Source organism: Gymnodraco acuticeps, unplaced genomic scaffold (assembly GCF_902827175.1).
Source record: "Gymnodraco acuticeps unplaced genomic scaffold, fGymAcu1.1, whole genome shotgun sequence".
Lineage (NCBI taxonomy): Eukaryota > Metazoa > Chordata > Actinopteri > Perciformes > Bathydraconidae > Gymnodraco > Gymnodraco acuticeps.
The window spans coordinates 526235-550235 of record NW_022990990.1 but is presented as its reverse complement, the minus strand read 5'-3'; the positions used below and the strand labels follow the sequence as shown (position 1 = coordinate 550235).

The window sequence follows — 24001 nt, the reverse complement described above, 5'->3', positions numbered from 1 at the left end:
CAAACTTTCTCAAACAAGACATACAGCTCTGAGGCTTTAACTAGGAACATCAATGCTTTCAGCTAAATGCTAACGCCAGTATGCTAACACAGTTACAACGCACCACATGAAAAATATTTTTCTTTATTACAATCTTTTCCACCCATACAGTTTGTTAGTAGAAAGGTGTTTTACTGTTATTATTGAACAGTGTAACATGGTGTTGAAATCAAAGTCGTACATTGCAATGCATAGTTCCAAAGTCCATCGTCAATTATGCAAAATCATCTTTTTTTTTTTTTTTTTTTAGAACATGCTGCTTTTCACTGTCCAATATCCTGCAGGAGCAGAATCTCAGAGGAAGATCATTTTATTTTTCCAAAATAAAACTCAAGAGTACCATTGTCTTTACCCTTATATATAGTTAAGCGGCACTACAGAAATATCCCTTTTGATCCAAATGAACCTGAATAATGAGTCGGTCAGATTACAGGAACTCAGTAATGCTAAATCAATGCAAAATGACTGATAATCCAACAGATCTTTCAAGGACCAAATGAATCGCTCACCGATACATGACACAATAAGTGAAGAAACCATGAGTGAACAGTTCCAGTAGCATTGTGTTATTACTATTGTCTGGTATGATACTTCAGTGGAGAAAACAAAATCACATACAAAGCTGTTTTAAATATTCACAAGTTAAACAGTAATTACAACAAAAATATTTAAGGCGTTTTCAGTTGAATTCTGTACAATCACAAATAATTAACTATTAGCCCTTCAGGGAGAAGAACAGAGAAAGCAGTACGAGTCGAGTGTTAGTGCTTCATCAGGCGACAGCGCTCTTTAAGAGGCCGAGGTGAGTGTGTTTACGTTCTTTTTCCAGGATTGCAGTATGAGATGAGTAACAGAGAATAAAAACATGAATAAAAAGTTTGTATGAGAGGCCTGATAGAAAAGCCGTCGTAATGTTTCAACACTAACACCGACCGTAGCCCCGTCACATAGCGCGTTGACAACTTGCCATTCCACATTGCAAACTTCATTGGATAATATTTGAGGTTTTTATGATTTAAATTTGCATTTTTAAGCCCTGATTAATGCCAGATTGAGTAACATTCATTTTATAAATAAAAACGAATTAAGAACACTTTCAGGTACTGCATTTAGTATGGGCATATATCAAAGAGCTTTACCTCATTTGCAGTTCTATATATTTAAATGACATATAACAGATTTAAAGCAGATAAATGCTTTGATATTTGCCCAAACTATAAAGTACCTGTTAAAAAAAAATATTTTGGTTTTGATTAGAGTAAGCAGGAAGTAGATGTAACAATCTAAACTTTATTTTTCTGACAACATGCAATGATGTCTAAATTAAAATATGTTTGGCTACAACAGCCAATGAGGAAATTGAGGGAAGCTCTGGTTCCGTGTTCTTTTTTCATTCAATATCTTGATCCATGCTTTTTTTCCTTTTTTTGGTTTGTAGTGATGAGTTGGTTTTATGTTTCCATCTTGTGAGAGAGGCAGTTTCAATCGGATGTGGTCACTTTGTCAAGGCTGCAGTGGCTCAGGGCCGAGGAAGGTCTATCCTCGTCATCGTCTGCTTTCAGGAGCGGGGAGAGGTCTGCGTCCCCCCCCGCCTCCTCCCGCCGGGCAACCGGTCAGTCGTGCTTGCCGTGGCTCTGCGCCGTGATGCTGAACACTCGGATGCGCAGGTGGGAGGCGATCTGGAGGCACACCCCCGTACAGTAGCGTGCAAGATCAACTAGAGAGAAGACCTGGAGGAAGATGGAGGCGATCAGACATCAAAGGCTGGATACAAATATACTATAAACTTCACTACACGGGCATGGGGAATGGGAGAGATCAGCATCTGAATTCATTATGTATATATATCTCTATATGAGAATCAGAATCAAGTTTATAGCCAGGTAAGTTTACACATACAAGGAATTTGCTTTGGTGTCTGCTGGTGCGAACATAAACAATCTAAGAAAGTTGCATTGTAGGTAAAAATAAAATAAAGATAATAAAAATAAGTACTTTTAAGAAACTATTTGGCATTAAAAAAAGAATACTAAAGACAAGTTTTGTATTGTTATCTTATTATTTCACCTTTACCTACCGTCAGATTTAGAGATTTCGGTGGACAATTATCTAAAGAATTGCCTCCAGAATGCCTAATCATTTTGAAAAAATAAACAAATAAATAATAAAATAAATACACATTTGATGAGATTCTATAGAATGATTCAAAAGGGTAAGTCTAAATGTAACTAAGTTTGGTCCGTAGAAACTTGCTTTGGTTTGTTCAGAATGTAAATAATTAATTATTACTAACACCCTTCTTATCTTAGTTTATTGTTGAGTATATTATGTAGGGATGTAACGATACCAAAAACTCACGGTACGATAATATCGCGATAACAATTTTATTTTTTTCAATAAAAATGTTTTTTACTCGAAAAATATTTCTTTATTAAATAATAAATCTGATTTGTACAGCATTTGAGTAGGATAGCAGTGATTTTAAAGTGTCCAAAACAAAGTGACAGAACAGACTGGAACAAGAAAACCAGTGTTTTTTTGTAACCTATAGTACTACCAACAAAGTAGGCATTTTCCTTGTGCCACTGCATCTCACAAATAAACAAGGACATTTAATAATCAGACACTGCAATAAATAAATCAAGTTTTCACTTTAGTTTTTCAAGTAATTCAACTCAAACTCACTAGTCACTCACTCAGCATCATCAGACAGGTTTTAGGAATATGAGAATGTCCCACATTTCCAGGTATTTATAAGCTGGGATGTTTGGGCATTTACCAATATCCCCTGCTCTGGAAAAAACTCTCTCGCTTGGTACTGATGTTGCTGGGACAGCAGTGGTCCGCGTTTAACCGAATATTTTATTTAAACAATGACGGAAAAATCTGAAAGCAGTCTGTCATTTTGGACAGATTAGAACAAACTCGGAACAGCGCCAACGTTTCCCCGCAGCGAGGCTCTGGTGTTATGCCGTGGTATGCATGCCCTCCAAAAGGAAAATTATATAGTTTTCCAAACCGTACTTTGCCGTATAGATCAATACATGTCTGGGAGGTTTTGCTTTACCGCTGTGCGCGCTCCCGCGAGGTGCCCACGGCATAACACCCGCCCCCCCGGTTGACAGTTCATGAGCGTGCTCTCTCGTGAACTGTTCAGACCCGACGGGTAATAAGGGATTATGACGGACATTTTACGATCCTGTCTGTCAAAATGACGGACAGCGAAAAAGTCTAACGCCACCCTCAGTGGGACGGAGAGATATGCTTTGGCCATGGGTGACAGCAGTGGGTCAAACTGTGCATTGTCTCTCTCCACCACTTCAAAAACAATACAGTTTTTTGCCAAGAAGGTGAGGCTTATTGACAGGGCGAGATATAAATATACTGTTGGTACTTGTCAATGTCTCTAGGTGTGTAAATGTAGCACTGTAAATACAATGTCCTTTTGTGTTATCTGTTGTTTTATGTTCATGTTGTAACCTACTTGCTGCCATGTTGGACAGGTCTCTCCAGATCGATGATCTCAATGGGACCACCTGGTTAAATAAAGGTTTAAAACTAAAAAAAAGTGTTTTAAATTATTTTTTAAATCGCGGTAGATTTTGTCAGTCTCACGACGGTATTGGGACGTTTATTTACCGCGATATTCGGTATATCGTTACATCCCTAATATTATGTAATTCTTTGCACTTTTATTCACCTGACTTCCTTTAATGAAAGGCAAGAATTGTTTAATTTAGATTTTTCCATGTAAAAAATCTTTAAAGGTGGGTTAGGTAAGTTTGAGAAACCGGCTCGAGATACACTTTTTGTTATATTCCATGGAATGCTCTTAACATCCCGATAGCAATGAATATCTTAAGTGCTTTGACAAAAAATCCATAAAAAAAATGTCATCTGTGGAAGCCGTAGTACTGTAAAAAGCACGACCAATCATTTTAGCCGGCCCGGTAAAATAACTGGATGGCCTACCTGCCTGTCAGCCTTCCATCTCTCCACAAACTTATCTCGTGCCCTCATTGGTCATGTGCGCGTTCGTGTGTGTTGGGGGAGGGGCTCTGTAAGGAAGTGGCAGATTTCTACCGGCTGTGTATTTTCAAATTCTAGTGCACTCGAGCTGGTTTCTACAAAATGACCTACCCCACCTTTAATATACCTGATTAAACCTTGGTCAACTTCTAACACCTTTATCATTCCTTTTGCTTTTTCCTAGTAGGAAAATCTAACTGATAACATTAACAATGTCCCTGAATCCTTGTTAGTATCCCAGTGAGCCAGCATACACAGTATTGGGTGTAATTAATGTTACTGGGACACACCTGTGCCGATTTGAGGTCTAATCATCCAGAAGAACTGGTCACTCCTGTGTGGGTGCGCCTTTAAGTGATGCAACCAAACCGCTTTAAAAAGAAAACTGCCAGCATGTCTTGGCTAACCTAACTTTTTGATAAAATGTACAAGCAGTAACACGTTGGTCCAAAATACAATTGTTAAAGTTGTACCTCTTCAGACTCTTCTTTCCATGTACTTTGGAACCTCAAGTAGTGAAGTTTTGCCAACTGTTATGCTTATCTTAGTACTACTTTACCACATTCACCCTGCAAATCACAGTATTATGAACGGTGAATTTAACTTGTTTTTGACCTTATCTTTTCATGTCAAAGCTTATAGTATTAAACCAAAGCCAGATGAATTAACAAGCATCATGGAAGAAGGTTTACGTCAAGTCATCTCATCGGCCTTAAAGGAACTTTGAACTTAATCCATTATGGCTCTCTGATTAGATCGCTAGAGGTGAAAGTCACACCGTGCTGACTGTGCTCAAACATAACCTGCAAGCTGTAGTGAACATTGCTCAGACCCTACTTGTTGTTTAGCGATTCACATTCTGTATTTTACACAGCCCTATGGAATAAAAAAACAAGTCCTTTTCCACATTTCAGGAATCATCATTTTTAGTTTAAACTGAATAGGACAAACTCAAATTAACTGTAGCTAAACTTGATGATTGTTAAGGGTGTTAAGTCTTTTAGAGTTGGTCCCTTTCAAAAAGAACGAGGCGTTAATACTACAATACAAGTGTCAAACACTGACCATGGCGATCCAGAGGACTATGTGCTCATCGATGAAGCTGTTGAAGTACTGGTTGAGGAAGAGGAGGCCGGGGCCGATGAAGGCCGTGTCCGGGAGGCACAGCTCACTCTTGGTCATGTGCGCGACCTACAGAGATACACGAGGGAAATAAAACACTGGCTAAATACATTCTGTATTAAAGTCACTCAGTAAAGACAACAGATGAAACATGGGTTCATCGAGCCCTTTGTTACCGATACCAGAACTAGGTATTTAAGTCAGTGTAGGTCCAATATTCCTAGCCTTTTGATTGGACCATGGTAAACCACGGGTGCTGCCCATAACACCCATGACCGAAATCATTATCATTAGAACTTAAAGACAAGATGAACGTACCACCAGCTTGTTGGAGATCTTGGAGATGACCATGCCAAAGGCGAGCAGGTACAGACAGGGGTGGTGCTCGAACAGCTCGCTGGACGACTTCTTGAAAATGATGAAGGCCAGCGCGAGGATGAGGCCGATGTGCAAACTGGGACTCAGCACACTGGTGTCCTGAACAGAAGGAAATGATGTTCAGCATGCATCGCAATATCACATCTGCTATAAAAGCGTGAATACGTGTGTTGACTTACAGCCACAGTGGAGCCGTTTTTGCCAACACCTCCGTTCAAAATCACATGGAAGTAGTTGTAGCAGGAGTAGAAGGCCCCGCCGCAGATGCCAATGACGGGGAAGACGTACATCTTCACTCCGATGAGGGGCAACTACGGAAACACATGAAGGTCAAATTAGTGAAGAGACACAAACTCTCCAAGAAGAAATGTGCTCCTATGAAAGCCGCAGGCATGCCGAGCGTGATGGGAGGGCAAAGCAACAAATAATAAATGCCGATGACATCATCAGCTTTTTGAGCCAGACCATGTTCAATAGATGACCTGTTGCCATGGCGTTAGCTACCGATATTTACCTTCTCTCAAGTGACGTTAAGTCAAGCCTCCAAAGGCAGCACAGAGTAAAGGTAAAACACAAATTCTATTTAAGAGCTAGAATGACGACTAAAAACTAGGAAGTGATTAGATAGTTGTTGGGTGTGAAAACTAAGGGAGAAGAAAAAGGTTTACTAAATAAAGTGAAATGAAAGAGTTTCTGTTGGTTTTAGGTCCTCCGTTACCGTGCATTGCCAAAGGCTCACGCCCCCGAAAGCCGACATCAAATACATGGTCATGATGGCGATCTGCACCTCTGTGACGTCGATCCTGTGGGGGAAGTGACAGCGAAGAGTGAGGTTATAGCTTTTAATAACAATGTAATGGTTTCATAGCATCTGTATTGCTGGATTCTACTGAACGTGGGACTTACAGGCCGAAGCGGAGGGTCCCGGACACGTAGGTCTGCCAGTGTGCGCAGAAGAACATGAACATCCCGATAAAACCACAGAAGAAGATCCAGTCTGGGTATCGTCCTATTCCACATGAAATGCATGATCCCACAGCAACAAAGACTGAAGACAACAGACAGAAAAGACAAATAATGAATATACCTCCCTGCAGCTGGTTCTAAATAGTCTTAATAAGACCCAAGCAATAATAGTTTGGGTTGAGTAGAGCACCTGTGGAGACGGCATCGCAGCCGTGATCGAAGAGCTCGCCCAGAGCCGAGCTGCTGTTGGTCCTCCTCGCCTGCTTCCCATCAATGGCGTCCAGAGACTGGTAGATGAAGAGGCCCAGAGCACTCATGATGAAGGCCCATGCTGGAGCCTGAGGGGAAGAGACTTTTGTTAAATAGCTGCTCACAAGTACACACACTACAAAAACAGAAACTTATTGACATAGGTGATATACGTCAACATGGCTTCAAATGTATTCAGTATTGTATGAACATGTTTGAATTGGGGGGTGGACGTCACATCCTCTAGGGGGGTCCGGGGGTATGCCCCCCGTAGTGTTGCACGGTGTACCGATACTTGAATCGTACCGTTAAAAACGGTACGATTCCTCCGTTTCATTAGTATCGGTACTTTAAGAATGACGGGGAAAAGTACTCCGGTGAGAAAGCGCCGTTTTAATAAGAGCCGTGTGTGTTCAGCGCTCTGCTCCCACTCCCTGCACTGCAGCCGTGCCTGTAGTCCCGCCCCTCTTAAGCACGTTCTAAGTCCCTCCCCTCTCTCGTGCACGCGGCCACGCTCTAGCTGCCAGAGCATGTGAGAAAACGAGAAGCATGGCTGCAAGTGGGAGTGCAACTGCCGCTGTGCCTCGGGTTGTTGAAAAAAAAAGACGCCAGAAGCGAAATTTGGAAGTATTTGAGCTAGGGCTGTGCGATTATGGCAAAAATCATAATCACGATTATTTGGTCAATAATTGATATCACGATTATTTTGACGATTATTCATTGACCATTTATTGAACTTTAAAACAAATAATATTTTACCAATAAACAAGATCAACCAATATGTTAGAGCGCACTTCCAAAACCATACTAAAACATATATTATTAATATGATAAATAAAAATAAATTAGACCAAAATAAATTAAATCAAATATGATGCAGTGCACTGTCACAACCTACTGAAAACTCCTTAACATATAGCCAACATTTTGGTAAAACATATTCAACATATTCCACTCAGTTAAACGTTGAAGGCTGGCCCACCGTCATGGTCCAGAAGTAACAGGAAATAAATGTTGAACTACAATTTAAGACCAAATAAAAATGTTTAGGCCACCATGGCAAATGCTGGTAGGGCTGCTCATGTCATCTCTTAAAGATTTTTTGCAAGAAACACCAGCCTGTTTACATGGTCTGGTTTGAGAGATGAGCGCAGGCAGGTGACGATATTGCCACCTGTACTGAAGACCCTCAGCCACTAGAGATGGCAAATCCGGATCATTTTATGGACTCGGAGTCTTCTGAGTCAATCATTGAAGAGATCCGGATCATACGAGTCATTTGAGTCATTTGAGTCAGCATGACCAAGACCGTAGAAATCCTACCGGTGAAACCGAAAAGTTGTTGCATTTAACCAGCATATTAAACTAACGTTACATTAACCTCCGCTACACAGTGTCTTTTGCTTTAATAAAACATGTGTGTGTGTGTGCATTTAAAAAAATAAGTGTTTTGCATTATATGTATATAGTTATTTTAATATGTTCCTGTACTTAAGATAATTTTGCACAATTGTGTTTTCATTTAATAATAATAATTGTATAATTACATTTTATATATTCTAACTGTTTTGAAATGTTCTATAATTTGTTTCTTTTTGTGTGCCATGTTCAAAATAAACGAGTTTCCAAGTAAGATCCGATTCCTTATTGGAAATGCAGCTATTATTACAGGAGAGTCTCCTGTAATAATAGCTGCATTTCCTGAGGAGACTGTTGCACAACATGACCATTTTGTTAGAAGTCTACACTGAAACTTAATTTAGAGCCGGAAAAATCGCGGGATCCGTGAATCCAGGTCAATGATCGAGAGAGACCAGTAGCCTACGAGGACTCAGAGCCGTAACATATAGCAGGCAGCAGATCCAGAGATCCAGCAGACTTGTCCCCATGCACGAATCTACAGCAGACTCAGCCCCTCCTCCGGCTCGCACGGCTCCCGCGAGTCCCACGGCTCCCGCGAGTCCCACGGCTCCCTCGACGAGTCGCAGCAGACTCAGAGATTTGCGGACTCACGGCTCACTCACGGCTCCCGCGAGTCCAACGACTCACGGCTCACTCACGGCTCACGGGACTCTCGCGGGAGCCGGAGGAGGGGCTGAATTTGCTGTTGATTCGTGCATGGCGACGAGTCTGCTGGATCTCTGGATACAACAACGTTGTAATGTGATTGTACACGTTATAAAGAGAGTAAAGAGTGACGCAATTTATAGTTTTAATTGTTACGTCACATCAGGTGTAGGACTCAAAGGACTCGGGTTAATCGAGAGGGAGACTCGTCACGACCGGCTCATTACTAGGATCCGGGTTAATGATCCGGATGAATCATGACTCGCCCATCTCTATCAGCCACGCCCCGACACATTGATTGATTGATTGATTGATTGAAAAGTTTATTAACAGCTTGTATATTGGGTACAGTACAGTACAGCTCAAAACATACAATTGTTAAGGGGATGCAGACCAGAGAAAGACTTTCGTCTTGTTTACATCAGGGTCCCCCATTTCCTACATGGGGTGACGCCGGCCAATCACAAAGCTTTGATGCATTCAAGTGCATTATTCTGGCACAGGAAGATTATGTTACAGGACATTAACGATAAAACAGAATATTGTTGTTCTATTTTTAGACACATCTCGCGATCGACTGGTTGGGCACCCCTGGGCTAGACCATAGGTCTGTTGTGGTGGCAAAGTAGTCAGCTGAAGCCACATCTCTCTCAACTTCCCCACGGCATTTGTCATATAGTGCAGGCAGCGCAGACCTGCTGAAATAATACCGAGACGGCATCGCGTAACGCTTGTCCAACGTGTTGACAAGTTGCTTAAAGCCCTGGTTGCTAACAGTGCTAACTGGGCACATATCTTTAGCGATGTGAAATGTAATGGCAAAGTACTTGCAAATAGTGGAAATAGTTTTACCCTTCTTTTTAACGAGTTGCTGCTCTTGTTCTGACATCTTCGCTCTCGCTGAACACTCACAACACATGTCACTCCCACGTGGCCGAGTGGGCTTTTAGGGAGGGGCGAAAGCGCACCCAGCAAAATAATCGTATTTTGTCAATTATGCTGTTTTCATAATCGTCGCAAGCCATAATCGTAATCGCGATTAAAATACGATTAATTGCACAGCCCTAATTTGAGCTATATCTCTGACAGTGAGGGCAAGCCTACGGACACCACGAGGCCTGTCTGTGAGACATGTTTTAGATCCCTGCAAACCAAGGGAGCCAACACATCAGACTTGGCTAAGCACCCGCCGACCGGCATCCAGAGCTGTTTAAAGAATTTAAAGACCGACAGGTTAGCGAATGTGATAGATAACATAATTACATCATGCTCAGCCCATGCCCTCAAATCTAAGTCAAACCAGTGTAATTTATTTTGTGACAAACGAACGTTTTCGTAGTTTGACGAGGCAATTAATGGCAATGATAACTGTCTAATATGGCTATCTTTTTAGCTAACTTACCAATGTGGCTAACATCTGCAATATACATTCTGTCAATAATTATTTATATTACTGTACATGTTAATAAAATATAAAAAAAAAATATATTTTATAAAACAAAAAAGTTGTTTGAGATGATGCTTAATTTTATTTAATACGAATTCTTGTCATTTATTTTGTTTATTGTTCTCATTGTTTAAAAGTGTGTGTTATGGTTATGGTTCTGGTGTGAAATAAAGCACAATAATTACATTTAAGACTGTTTCCCTTTTTTTTTTAGAAAAGTATCGAAAAATAATCGGAATCGCAATTCTTGACTTGGTATCGGTATCGAAACCAAAATGTTGGTATCGTGACAACACTACCCCCCCGGGAAGATTATTTTGAACATTTTAAAGTAAAATGCTTCAATCTGGTAGGCACACATTACTAGAGACCTGATCTAGGGGGTACAACTCTAAACACCCATATGAAAAAGATCGGTTTACATTTTAATAATCAAATAAGTATGGGAACATAACCATATCCTACCATAGCCAATAACAAATAAATGTAACTTATTTAATTTTTGGTGTTCATTCATATCTTATATTACCAGTTAACATTTATTTATTTATGCATATTTTTGGATCTCTCCAACTTTAAACGATATTTTTGGTTTACTGTCCGATAGTATACATTGGAATGATTTCAAACCTGTTTTTATTTATCCTAATAATTATAAAGGAGTGCCTTGGAAATATGTGTTTACATAATTTGTGGTCAAAACGTTTTTGACCCACTGAGATAACTTAAAAACTCAAATTAGCTCTCTAAACACTCAGAGTCCTTTACCTCACTGAGCCTCTCAGTCTGACAGGAGAGCTCTCCTCCACCCTGGTTGTAGACACATCTACTTCTTATATCCGTTAGCGCAGCTAGCACCAGATTCTAATAACAACAGCGCCAGTACCGGTGCGCCCTCTCTCTCCCTCGCTCGCTCACACTTTGGCTGTGAGCTGCGGCCGCCAGATAAGCCAACATCCCCCACTTTCATCACTTACAGTGCCCATCGTACAGGGCAAATGAGAAGTGTAACCGGGGTGAAAAGGGTGTTACATTTACTTAATTATGAATGTTGTTACATCAAGGCTGAAAATTAGGATGAGCGCCAACGGTCAAAAATGTTTTTTCCCCTCCCAGAGCTACCACCGCAGCGCCCCCAAGATCTGGCGCCCTATGCCAAAAATCGGCCCTGCCTATACAGTGGGAATGTCTCAAGATTTAGCAAAAATACACCTTTATTGAACATACAGTAACACAAATACTACAAATCCACATAACAAGCAATCAAAAATGAAAAAGGGTCGCCAATTATTATTTTTTGGGTACCTGGCTAGCGCCCCCTAGCAGCGGTGCGCATATTTCAGCAGCGGCGCTGCGCCGCCACTATTTGTATATAGGGGAAACACTGACCTGTACACTGAAAAACTGGGGTTTCACTATTTTCTGACATTTTATAGGGCAATTATAAATTAAGACATTTCCTGAATATGTATTTAAAAAAAAAAAAAAAAGGCTAATTTCATTTAGTTTTTGTAGTGTTGAAATATGAATACACATTTTAGAAATAAAATGTTAAACTTCTATGGAAAAGAGCAGATATTATTATTTCCCTTTAGTTTGTTTGTTAACTAAATTGTTGATCAGTATTTTACCACTTTGTATTTGTGTTATGAGTTTTCGAGAGTTACAAATGTTTGTATATCTGTCGTAAACTCAAGCTGAGGTTTTGAAACTGGGCTAGAGTGTGCAGCATAAGGGGAATGAGGGATTCCAGCTGACTGGCCAGAGTTCCTCTAACTGGGGTGAAGGTGAAAGACCATCTGGACGCTCGAGCCGGCCAACACAGTGTGTTTACCACAACATTGTGTGTGTGAGCATGTTTGAGAGTGTGTGTGAGAGGGAGACAAAGATCATCTGTGTTTCCAGACAGAGAAAGAATCTCATGCTTTCCTAAATATTCAGAGATCCTGCTGTCTCAAAGTCCATGTCCTGAATGACTCATGGCCTGATGGGGACAGAGTCCGCTTGTTTAGGGTTAGCACACAGGTCACACCTCAGGGCGGATCTTAACTGTGTCCAGTGGTTTATGTGAAGTCCTATAATATATGTTTGTTTGTAAAGTCATACCTTCACAAGGTTATTAAGAAGAGTGGCCAGGATTGCCTTATGTAATGCTAAAACATGAAAAAGGGGGAGGGGGACTGAAATGCCTTTGCACATGAGGAATTTGACAGCGCTGCAGGGACTGTGGACTTAAGTTCTCATCGTTAGATTGGACAAAGGTTTACATCTGATAAAGACACACTCACTCACACACCTATGCATTTCCAGGGTGGGCCACTGCCCCACAGTGAACCTGGTGACAGTTTAACTCGATCATAGGTCACAGGTTTGTTGCATGTTGCATTAATGTTACAGTTTTAGGAATATATAACTACATTAGAAGTACATGAAGCCATTTAACATCAACCTTAAGCATTCATGCTTAGTTAACCTTCTCTCTACTGGCTAACTGAACAGGAGCAGAAATATGGTCCTTTAAATGTCTGTTTTTTTGTATCATCAACAACATCAAGAGGGCCAGGGCAGACAATAACACACTACGTCAAGCCTAACAACTTTCCAAGACAGTAGCAAAAACTACATGAGGCCGGGAAGTAATGTCAAAACTAATCCGAATTAAAACTATTTAAAGCGTCCTTTCCTGTAAGTGGCCATGCAAACGTGACACCTTGTGATTCAAGACGTGTCCATATTGATCAAGAGAACGTCTTTAATTCGGCTAGATGTCACGCATACAGCAGTGCATACTCCAGAACAACAACTATCCCAAGTGGTTGATCAAAACACTGTGGGCGCTAGCAAGCAGGGTGACCCTAATAATAAAGTGACATTATTATCAAAAGGTGGGCAGCTGTGAGGATCGTATATATGCCGAATTCACCAGGTGACTGCTGACTCAAGCAATATTTCAAAAATATGGCTTTTCAGACATGTGGAGTTTGCGTAGGTGGCCAGTTAAATTTAAATTACGCAATTTGTGAATGGAGGATTGGCCGTACCACAGAAGGTAACTGCGGCTAGCCTCCGTGTAGAAACTTTGGCCAAGGTCGCTTTACTCACCTCCTCTGTTGCCGTGGGACAATAATACACGAGCACCACGGTGGTCAGGATGTTGATCATCAGTCCGACAATAGTCAGGGTGTTTGGAGCGATCCATATCGGAGTTTGCTCGACGAGCCAGTTCCAGTAGACCTGGCACGGCGGCTCGAACAGAGACCGACCCGAGGCGCTGTATTTATGCTCCTCCAGCCGCTTCAGTTGAGCGGGTGACAGCGGCTCTGGCCACAGGAAATGTGGCATTGTTGTTCTGCCTAGTCACTCCTCCTATTACCGTAGTAAACGTCCCAATACTCCCAGCCCGATAGTGGCTTAGACGGGGCTATCTTCTCTCGGCCAACTCCAAAAAATAGCAGCTCATTTGGCATTTATAGCTAGGTGACTAGACGAGGCCATTTCCACAGTGGAACCATGAGATGTCGATACTTTCTGATCGCGTCTCCACAGGAAGTGGGGACCCGGAAGGGAATCATTTGGCTGCGCACCGGGAAGTTTACATTTAAATGAAAACATTAGGCTAATATGTAGGTTGTTTAGAACCATTAAATGCTATATTAAATGTCAAAATGTTCCATTTATCAAGTAAAAAACAAAGGTAACACTACAAGTCAGCAAACATGGATATAGCAATAGTATATCCATCAATTCCAGCATATTCAATTGACAGTAAGTATTTAATTAAAATGTGCACTCCTTGTTTGTAGTGCAAAATGTAATACAAGTTACAACAATATAATTAATGTTTAATTCCACTCACAACATGTAGTTGTTTTTACGGTATTTAACTAAGTTAACTAATAATAAATGTATGTGCATTTAATTTCCTGAAATTAAAGTCTGAATTCGTGTTGCCTTGGTGTAAATATCCCTAATTAATGTATGATTTGGCCTAAAATGAGTCAAATTTAAATGTACTTGAACTTAGTGGAACTACAAATTCCCATAATAAATACTCAGTGATTTACTTTTTACTATTTTTTTATTATTTGGACTATAAATCATGAAATAATATATCTATATTACTTGAATTATTGTATTAAAGGAGCAGTATTATTTCCTGCGTACATTTTTGGTGAAGTGAAATTCAATATCTTATAGATTCATGAGGTTAAGGACATAGTGTGGTGTACAGCCCACATTTTTTAATTAGAAAGATAGATTTTTGTGAACCAGTTTGTATATGACATGCAAATGTATTGTATTGTTGTGCTTGAAGCCATATTTGCATATCTAGGTTATTCTCTTATCACAACTACAAATGTTTTAGTCCACTTTTTATACCATAATTAATATAGTTAGTCATGTATGAGATCCAAATTAAAAAGAGTAGTTAAAACAAAATCACATTTTAAATGACTTTTTATTGTAATCCATGGGTCATAATTACAAAGGTAAAGGCATGCACATCATATATGAATCAAAAATAATAATGTTTCATGCCAGTGTAAACTCTACATTTTTCTCACATTTTACACATAAGTGATCAACACAGAAAAGGGGAAATGAACAAATATTCATGTAAATTGTCTTAGAAGGCTCTACATGTTAATGTATCCAACATTACTCTGATCTATTATCATTGTATCCCTTATATCATTTTTGACACACCATAAAACTGCAACCTTTGTTTATACATTCTCTTTTCCCTTCTTTCAGACCCAGGAAATAAGTTATCAACGTCTACAGACACTCCCAAGAAGAACCAACATGTAAATACTGTAAGTGTGCCACTTTTCTATATATGTGCATTGTATATGTATTAGGGCTGTCAAGTTAACGCGTTAATAACGCGTTAACGCAACAAAAAAAATTAACGCCACTAATTATTTTAACGCGATTAACGCATGTGTATTTTTTTTCCTCGGCCGCCCCGTAGTTTCAGAGCGCATCGAGTTTAAAATACCATCTACAAGCTGATGCTGACAGCCCCGCTCCTGCTGCCCGCTTGCAGCAGACCACACTTCCACGCTCACCGGCAGGCACTGACTGGCTATTGGGAGGACCGGGAGGGTGTGTGTCTGTGTGGCTCGAGCGAGCGAGAGAGAGACCTTACGTGCATTGTTGTTGTTAGCATCTGGTGCTAGCTAGCTGCGCTAACAGATATAAGGAGCTGCTTAAATGAAAACAGAGGAGCGACATTTCGCCGACAACTGCGCCGAGCACTTGACTTTATGCAGGAAGCCAGACAGTGGGACATTGTACGAGAAGTCAGCACACTCAGCACGGATAGTGCAACATGATTGCAGCGTCCAGGCAGCTCCCGTTCGAGCATATGCCTTGAGTTGCACATAGCTCCAACGATCCAGCTCACACACACACACACACACACACACACACACACACACACACACACACACACACACACACACACACACACACACACACACACACACACACCACACACACACACACACACACACACACACACACACACACACACACACACACACACACACACACACACACACACACACACACACACACACACACACACACACACACACACCATTTTTTATTGTATTAGGTTCCAGGTTGAATTGAGGCGAATATTTGTAATGTTCAGAAGTTGTTGTGTTTAATATTCATGGTAATATTTGTCATTGTTCAAATGATAATAAACATTAGCATAAAGCATATTTGTCCACTCATATGTTGATAAGAGTATTAAAAACGTTCCTTTATTCCTCTAAGGTACATTTAAAACAGATCAAAAATGTGCGATTAATTTGCGATTAATCGCGATTAACTATGGACAATCATGCGATTAATCGCGATTAAATATTTTAATCGACTGACAGCCCTAATATGTATTTTTTTTTTTTTTACACACTATATGAAATGATCAAATCTAGAACCAAAACACTGCTGGCATGCATCAGAGCTGAGTCTTTTGAACCCAAAAGGGTGACAGAAGTGAGCTGGGATTTTCTTCTTCTACGGGAACAAGCTCCAAACTTGCACACAGCATGCCACACCACAGAGCAGTGACCCCTCCTCCACACTCCTCCGCCTGTCTCGCCATCATCCCTCTTCAACCTCCAGATCTCAGCAGTAGAGAGAAGAGGATCACTACTGGCAGCAAATGTCTGTAAAGCAAAAGTGTCTCATAGCAGTCTATCCAATGTTACTTCTGTGGCTCCACAACCTTCTCGTTCATGTACTTGTCAATCAGGTGTAGGGGCACTCCGCGTTGCATGAGCTCGAAGAAGGTGAAGCCTCCTGAGGGACGAGAGGAAAAACGTTCTTACAATATTCTTGGGGAAGGACCGAGGTAGATTTGGAAAGTGAAAAGCAGAGAGAGGAAGAAGAGGAGGAAAGAGCAATAACCTAACCAAGCAAAACAAGCAGAATGCAAGAATTCACTGGATAAAGAGTGAGAGGAGAGAAAAAAAGATGGTCAGAGATCTACTCAATGCACACTCAGTTTGTAAATCTCTGCCCTGCACAGGCTTGCAGCACCAGAAGCGAGGAAATCACTGAAATACAGTGCAGGTCACACATCTCTGAAAAGTTCCAGGTTAATCAAGCTGTCTTTAGTCATCCACAATATACTAACAGTTGTGTAAGCACTTGGATCCCTAAGTAAATTATCAATAGATGTTTACTCGGTAAAAATATTTAAATCATACATTTTAGAGGATAATGAATTTTCTTTAGTATTAAATATACAGAGTGATTGCTAGATACACTGAACAAAAATATAAACGCAACACTTTTGTTTTTGCTCCCATTTTTCATGAGATTAACTTAAAGATCTAAAACATTTTCTATATACACAAAATAACCATTTCTCTCAAATATTGTTCACAAATGTGAAAAAATCTGTGATAGTGAGCACTTCTCCTTTGCCGAGATAATCCATCCCACCTCACAGGTGTGGCATATCAAGATGCTGGTTAGACAGCATGATTATTGCACAGGTGTGCCTTAGGCTGGCCACAATAAAAGGCCACTCTGAAACGTGCATTTTTGCTTTATTGGGGGGGTCTGGGGGGGTCCGAAAACCAGTCAGTATCTGGTGTGAGGGGTAGGATTAGGGTTAGGGTAATGTTGTGAATCGAGTGGCCTGTGTTCGTCGTCCATAACATACGCCTGCCCATACCATAACCCCACCACCACCATGGCCCACTCAATTCACAACATTACCCTAACCCTAACCCTAACCCTAACCCTAACCCTTACCCTTGCACTTACACTTCTAAATGTTTTTTATTCATGGCTTATACTAATAGAACTGGAATCACTTTTAAATTGACCATTTTAGATCCCCCTATCATTTAGGGTATTTTACAGATTCCATTGGGACAAGCTCTGCACACGCACACTTAAACACATCGGCACACACACACACGCACACACACGCACACACACACACACACACACACACACACACACACACACACACACACACACACACACACACACACACACACACACACACACACACACACACACACACACACACACACACACACACACACACACACACACACACACACACACACACACACACACACCTCCCTCCAGAGATCCTGGGACGGGGAGATCTGCTTTTTAACATACTCTGCCGCCGTTCCGTGGTCCAGCTCCACTCTGCACTTTTTAACCACTCTTTTGAAACGGTCTTGTCCTTACAGAGCTTTTATAATGCTTTTAAAAGGGTTTTTATAAGGTTTATGTTTACGGAGGTTTTTAATGTTTTTTTAAACACCTATCTACCGAGAGCCAGTGCACTACGGAGCCCTGCGCTCTTCCCCAACCTAACCCTACCCCTCACACCAGATACTGACTGGTTTTCGGACCCCCCCAGACCCCCCCAATAAAGCAAAAATGCACGTTTCAGAGTGGCCTTTTATTGTGGCCAGCCTAAGGCACACCTGTGCAATAATCATGCTGTCTAACCAGCATCTTGATATGCCACACCTGTGAGGTGGGATGGATTATCTCGGCAAAGGAGAAGTGCTCACTATCACAGATTTTTTCAGATTTGTGAACAATATTTGAGAGAAATGGTTATTTTGTGTATATAGAAAATGTTTTAGATCTTTGAGTTCATCTCATGAAAAATGGGAGCAAAAACAAAAGTGTTGCGTTTATATCTTTGTTCAGTGTAGATCAGATACATGTTGTAGAGTAAAAAAAAAACATACAAATATGCGTCTATAGAAATACATATAAAATATATATATGTCGATATAAAAAGGAATGTATTATATACTGACTGTAGCTTCATATTTAATGGATAAATGCGATATTTGTATTATTTTCTCATCTTTATAGCAAACCACTTCCTTAACTGTCAGAATATTCCATTTATTTCAAAACCTCAGTCTACATGTTACATCCCACCACTATAAGCTAACGGATACATCAGACACAACTCATCAATCACTTCCAAACAGAATGTGGATAATACCCAGTGTATCCAGTTAGTATGCTTTGTTTCAATCTTGTTTGATTTTATTTTTCAAGTCAACATAATTAAAACTCATTCCCAGCTCTTGATTTTTCAGCAAATGTTAGCAAGTTTGCAAAACGGTTTACTTACCTTATCTGTTGCACAAAATACATGAGAGGTAGTCTTTGAACTCACTCCATTTCACACCAACGACTATGGCAATCAATTATACATCTACAAACAGGACTGTTAAAATAAGCCAGCAAAGCAGAACTGGGGAATAATTTAGCAAAGTTGTCATGCAAACATTGCTTTATTACTGCCCGGTTGCACATGTTCTTTCTCTGGGACTGCTTTCATGGCGATAAAAGCTGCTGCAGTCCCACCGACTGAGAAAAGCGAGGTTATTAGCGGGCTGAAAGATGCATAATGAATGACATAAGCTTCATATGCCAAAACCATATGAAAGCTTACCTTATATGAGAACATACATTCATAATTCTTGAGTTTGGACTGGGGGAGAGAGAAGAGAAGAGGGGTTAACAAAATGTTTACGTGGAGTTATATGTGTGCACCAGGGACTCTAGCTTTTATTACTGAACTCTTTTATATGAGGAGTTAACTGTGGCATAAAGGGGACACTGGAATCTGTGGAGAATAGTCGAAGACAACACAAAACATCACATTTCCTCTTGTTATGCCTACAGAGCTGTGACTGGGGACAGACTGTGTTGTGATGATGAACAAGATGACCAGGTGGACTGGACTGGACAGAGTTTTGTGAGAACACAGGGGATAAACCTCTACATGTGGTGGTGATGGGAAGTGTCACTAGATATTATGTGCACTGCATACAAATGAACAGATTATTATTTGCACTTAATTTGAAAATGTGGTCCAGGAGCCGGTTGCACCAACTGTTCATAAATTCAAATTCAAGTGGAGATTGAAACATCAGTCAATTAAAATGGTTTGCACTACATAGACTAGTTCCTATGTAGGGATGACTTGTTCATAAATAACTACACAGTGTTAGCTAATTAAGTTACCTGACAGTTAACGTGGGCTTGCTAATATAACCCGTTTAGAGTGTAGAATAAAAGAGATTATACAGCTGACACATCTGACATACACTTAATTTGGTTTCCTAAAGCTTTAAGTTAAATGCTTTAGATTAGATGATGCTGCTGGATGCAACAGATGAACACAATACTATCGTCTACAGCTGCAGTTAAGACATCCCTTAATTTTCAATGGTGCAACCGAATTTAGGTAATCACCAGAAACTAGCTAAAGGTTTCTAAGAAGTCCAAAAAGACTTTATATACAACCATGGCCATGAATTTACGAATAGCTTGTGCAACCCTTTCCAGATACTTACATGTCCATCGCTTATTTGGTCAGCCCTTTGGAAGACTATAACGCACAGTTCAGATAATACAGTATAACAGGGGAGTTGCTTTCCCATAGCCACCTTTGTGTCCTTATAAACGACAATTTGGATTTAAAATAATCAATTTGTTTGTCTCTTTTAGAGGATAAAACTAAGATTGTTTACATTTATTATTAGTAGACACTGGTAAGAGGCAGTATAAATGAACAAAACAAGAAAGTTGAAAGGCTTTGGGAAACCAGACTCAGATACAAAAGGGTATCCAGGGAGGCACACTGAGCTCGCCTCCTGGTCCACACTAACCTTTGATCTCCAGCTTGCAGTCCACTTGGGCCTCTCCCAGATCGTTGACGGCCTTGCAAGTGTACATGCCTCCATCGTAGGGACTGGGCTTCCTGATTTCCAGAGTACATACTCCCTGGTTGCTAAACATGCGGTACCGTGGGTCGTCCAGGATGGTTATCTTATTCTTCATCCAGACCACTTTAGCCTGCGGTCAGACAAGAAATTCGTCAATACGATATAAGTATGACCAAGGGGAAGGATGGCCAAAATAAAACAAAAATAGAAAGACCCAAGTTGAAAACTAACTGGACCCATCCTTGAGAAGTTAGTTATAATACTAGCTTTGTATTTTTAAATACTGGGAAGTATCAGTGCTAGATAATCAACTTTTCTATTTACCCGAGTGTAAAGCGTAATATATTCATACACGACTTTATACCTGTGGTTCTCCCACCTACCCTTGGGTTGGCACGGACACTACAGTTTAGAGTAGCGTTGTAGCCGGCAATAGCAAACGTGTTGATCAGCGGCTGTGTGAACTTTGGTGCCTCCATAAAGTCGTGTTCCGTGAACTCGTGCGTTTTCACCTGCATGCCTGTTGGGGTAAGGGTAAAGGAATGGGGTTGTGCATGATACTGACGCTGAGCGGTATCATGTGGGAAATTCCCTGAGTGATGAGGGAAAGACAATGTTTGTTTGTTTATCATCGGCTGAGTCTGAAACATCACTGTCAAAAGGCCTGTCAGTTATTACCCGACCCCTGTTCGATTTTAAAGTGAGGCTGTAATGAGGCTCACTTTAGGGTGGAAACATCACTGACAGTACCTTTAGATAACAGCTGTGAAAAAATAGTCACCAATTGAAACAACTCTATTGATATTTTCAACATGTTAAATGCATTCGATTTGTTCCAAAGTTCTAACTTTGGAAGCATTTTCCCACATCAGAAATGATAAGTAACCATTGGCTAATATTACAGTCAATGTTACCTTCTTTGACGATGAGGGCACTTTTTTTGCTTTGCGTGGCAGTTTCGCTTAGGCCACACATGTTCTCAGCAAAGATCCTGAAGAAGTACTCATTCCCTACCACCAGCTCTGTGATGGTGATGCATGAGCGATGGTAGTGCTCAATGCATGTGAACCATTCCTATAAAGCGTATTGAAGCAAGTTAATGTAAATATTGAATCCATGTTATTTGAGATTTCAGTTTAGTATACACGGTAAAATTGATGTTCTACCATTGTTTTCTTGTCTGCTTTTTGAATGGTGTAGCCTGTTATTGGGGCGTTGCCGTTGTCCTTTGGAGGAGTCCAGACCAGAGCTACATTTCCTCCCCAAACATCTTCAATCGTGACACTTTGAGGAGGCCCAGGTAGGTCTACCAATCAGAAAAGAATGTCATTCATCATCATGATCATCATTCATTTATATGTTTTGTTGTGGCAACAGTATTGTTGGGCTGATGCAGGGTTCACCAAGTTAAATGCAAGTATTTCAAAGACCTTTGGTCAAACCAAATTTCAATATACAATGCAAAATGGAATGATAGATGACTAAATTACGAATTGAAATAATAATTTATTTTAAATACATATTTTAACAAGCTTTTTAACTGACATTAATGTCTACAGCATAAACATAGCATTTAAAACCTTAAATACCTTTGAAGGGCTTTTTGAGGAAACCTCAATGCACTGCCATTTAAGACTACACTCACCTACAACTTGTATGTCAAGAATGGCCGTGTCCACATGGTTTTCAACTTGAACAGTCATCTCATACTTTCCGGAGTGGCTGCGCTCTGCTTTACGGATAAAGATGATGCTGTCACAGTCTGTGTTGCGGATGTTGACGTGGGTAGGCTCTATGGGCTGGCCCTCTTTCAGCCAGTTGACTTTTGGCCTGGGTTTGCCCTGTGGACATCACACACAGTTTAAATGCTGCTTAGAGATAAAGTGAATATGGAATCGATGGGAGTTTCTTTACCATAAATGGCACCACGAGGTTCACCGCCTCTCCAACTCTACGAATGTATGTCTGCTTCAAGTGTCGGGGAACGCGGATCTTGGGTGGTTCTGAGAAGCAAACGGCCACGAGTATCAAAATCAATGTTTGTTTAAATGTTTTCCTACAAAACGATCAACTTCTGAGCCAAGCTATATCGGGGAAATGCATTTTCAAAAGTCTCCACAACCGTTTTCGGAGCTCACCAATAATCTCTTTGACCATGACATGATGCTGAATGGTCCGTGGAGTGCTGGCTCCGGCAGCATTGATGGCTTTGACTCGAACTAAGATTCTAGTCCCTGGAGTCAGCCCAGTGATGGTAAACTTGGTCTTCTCGGTCAACTCCTTGTTGGATACTACCCAATCATCAGCTGTAGAAAAAGAAAATGTTAACAGTCTTCACTGACATTTTTGTGGACAGTGTTAGAACCCTACAAACTATGCAACAGTTTTGATCTTACAGGTTTATTGGATGTCACACTGTGTCATAATGTATAATAAGGCATTTCAGATTTTTGCCATGAATTCTTTGTCGGATGGTCAAACAGCATCTCAAATCCCCTCTCCCCACACATTTACAACAAAGTAATTTGGTAATTTGGTAATTTCGTCTTTCAACAATTTATCTTGTTTTTCATTTTGTACAACTTGTTTTTTATGTATGTTAAAACAGGTGCAATAATATGAATGTTTTCCTGTCCAAAAGTATGTCGTTATCCCACGTATTGCATTGAGCTTCTTAAAACTATTACAATCTCTACTTAGACTGTTTGGGTGCATTTAGAAAAAACTGTCTGTAAGTGGTTGTGCATCACAGTGGAATTTAGGAGCAACATTTTGGATGAACTTCCTAAGATATTTCCCACTTTACTCTAAAACAGCCAAAAATCTATGTTTGTCAAGCGCTTTGGAAGATTTGAAATTGCCTCACTTCCTTCTACGCAGTACTCCACTAAGTATCCGTCCAGACCGGCAGCTCCGATGGTTTCAGGAGGACGCCACTTTACTGTAACTGTGGTGTCGGTGATATCGTCCACAACCAGCATTGTTGGCTCACTGGTCACAGCTGAGTGGAGATAAAGGTTTTAGAGATCACAAGTCATGACCACCATTTCTAATTTGTTTTCCAACAATGGGTATGAACGAGATCGGAAAACTTTCATTTTGGCAAGTCATAAAGGCGCCTTTCTTTTTCTGGCTGGTATGCTGTAAATCTGCTTGTCAGATCTCTTTAGTCCCTGCTATTTCCAGCTATTCTTGTATTCTGAATGAACCTATATTGAACCCTCTGACAGACCTGATCTCCTAAACCTCTAATCTGCAGATGATTTGGCAGCCATTATAAAGACATACTTAATATCCTCTAAAGCTCCTGCGCGTCCAGTGGAGGTCATAGTCAGAATGCTTGGGATGGTGGGCTATGCGGAGGAACAGCTGCGTTGCTGGGGTAGCAAGGGCAGATCACACATGCACTACCACCGGCCCACTCATTGAAATGTCCTCCCTTATCATGAAACGG

General features: G+C 40.6%; 2 protein-coding genes across 8 annotated transcripts in view; both read right to left on the bottom strand.

Annotated features, from left to right (window-relative positions):
- Positions 1-107: 107 nt before the first annotated feature.
- chpt1 (choline phosphotransferase 1) lies at positions 108-13847 on the bottom strand. Its single transcript, XM_034235787.1, has 8 exons — positions 13400-13847; positions 6725-6872; positions 6475-6616; positions 6287-6371; positions 5748-5879; positions 5509-5667; positions 5134-5259; positions 108-1769 (listed from the first exon to the last, which is right to left on the bottom strand). The coding sequence occupies exons 1-8, from the start codon at positions 13637-13639 to the stop codon at positions 1653-1655; spliced, it is 1149 nt and encodes a 382-aa protein (XP_034091678.1). The 5' UTR covers positions 13640-13847; the 3' UTR covers positions 108-1652.
- A 2258-nt stretch (positions 13848-16105) lies between these two features.
- mybpc1 (myosin binding protein C1) overlaps positions 16106-24001 on the bottom strand; it is a 32231-nt gene continuing 24335 nt past the window's right edge. For 6 of the 7 annotated variants that reach the window (XM_034235855.1, XM_034235859.1, XM_034235853.1 and 3 more), the window contains 9 exons: positions 23414-23548; positions 22686-22853; positions 22462-22550; positions 22193-22388; positions 21714-21853; positions 21462-21621; positions 20931-21067; positions 20491-20677; positions 16106-16615 (listed from right to left, as the gene is read on the bottom strand). In XM_034235855.1, coding sequence (XP_034091746.1) covers positions 16521-16615; positions 20491-20677; positions 20931-21067; positions 21462-21621; positions 21714-21853; positions 22193-22388; positions 22462-22550; positions 22686-22853; positions 23414-23548 — 1307 coding nt within the window. In that variant the 3' untranslated portion in view covers positions 16106-16520. The remainder of the gene's footprint in view (positions 16616-20490; positions 20678-20930; positions 21068-21461; positions 21622-21713; positions 21854-22192; positions 22389-22461; positions 22551-22685; positions 22854-23413; positions 23549-24001) is intronic. The other variant, XM_034235857.1, reaches the window with a different exon arrangement.

Bases quoted from the DNA above. Each gene is read 5' to 3' on its own strand.
- chpt1 (XM_034235787.1), bottom strand. From the start codon at position 13,639: ATGCCACATTTCCTGTGGCCAGAGCCGCTGTCACCCGCTCAACTGAAG. The intron at 6,873-13,399 runs GTGAGTAAAGCG...TCTTCCCCTCAG, and splicing joins GTCCCACGGCAACAGAGGAG to GCTCCAGCATGGGCCTTCAT. The intron at 5,260-5,508 runs GTACGTTCATCT...GTATCTCTGTAG, and splicing joins AGATCTCCAACAAGCTGGTG to GTCGCGCACATGACCAAGAG.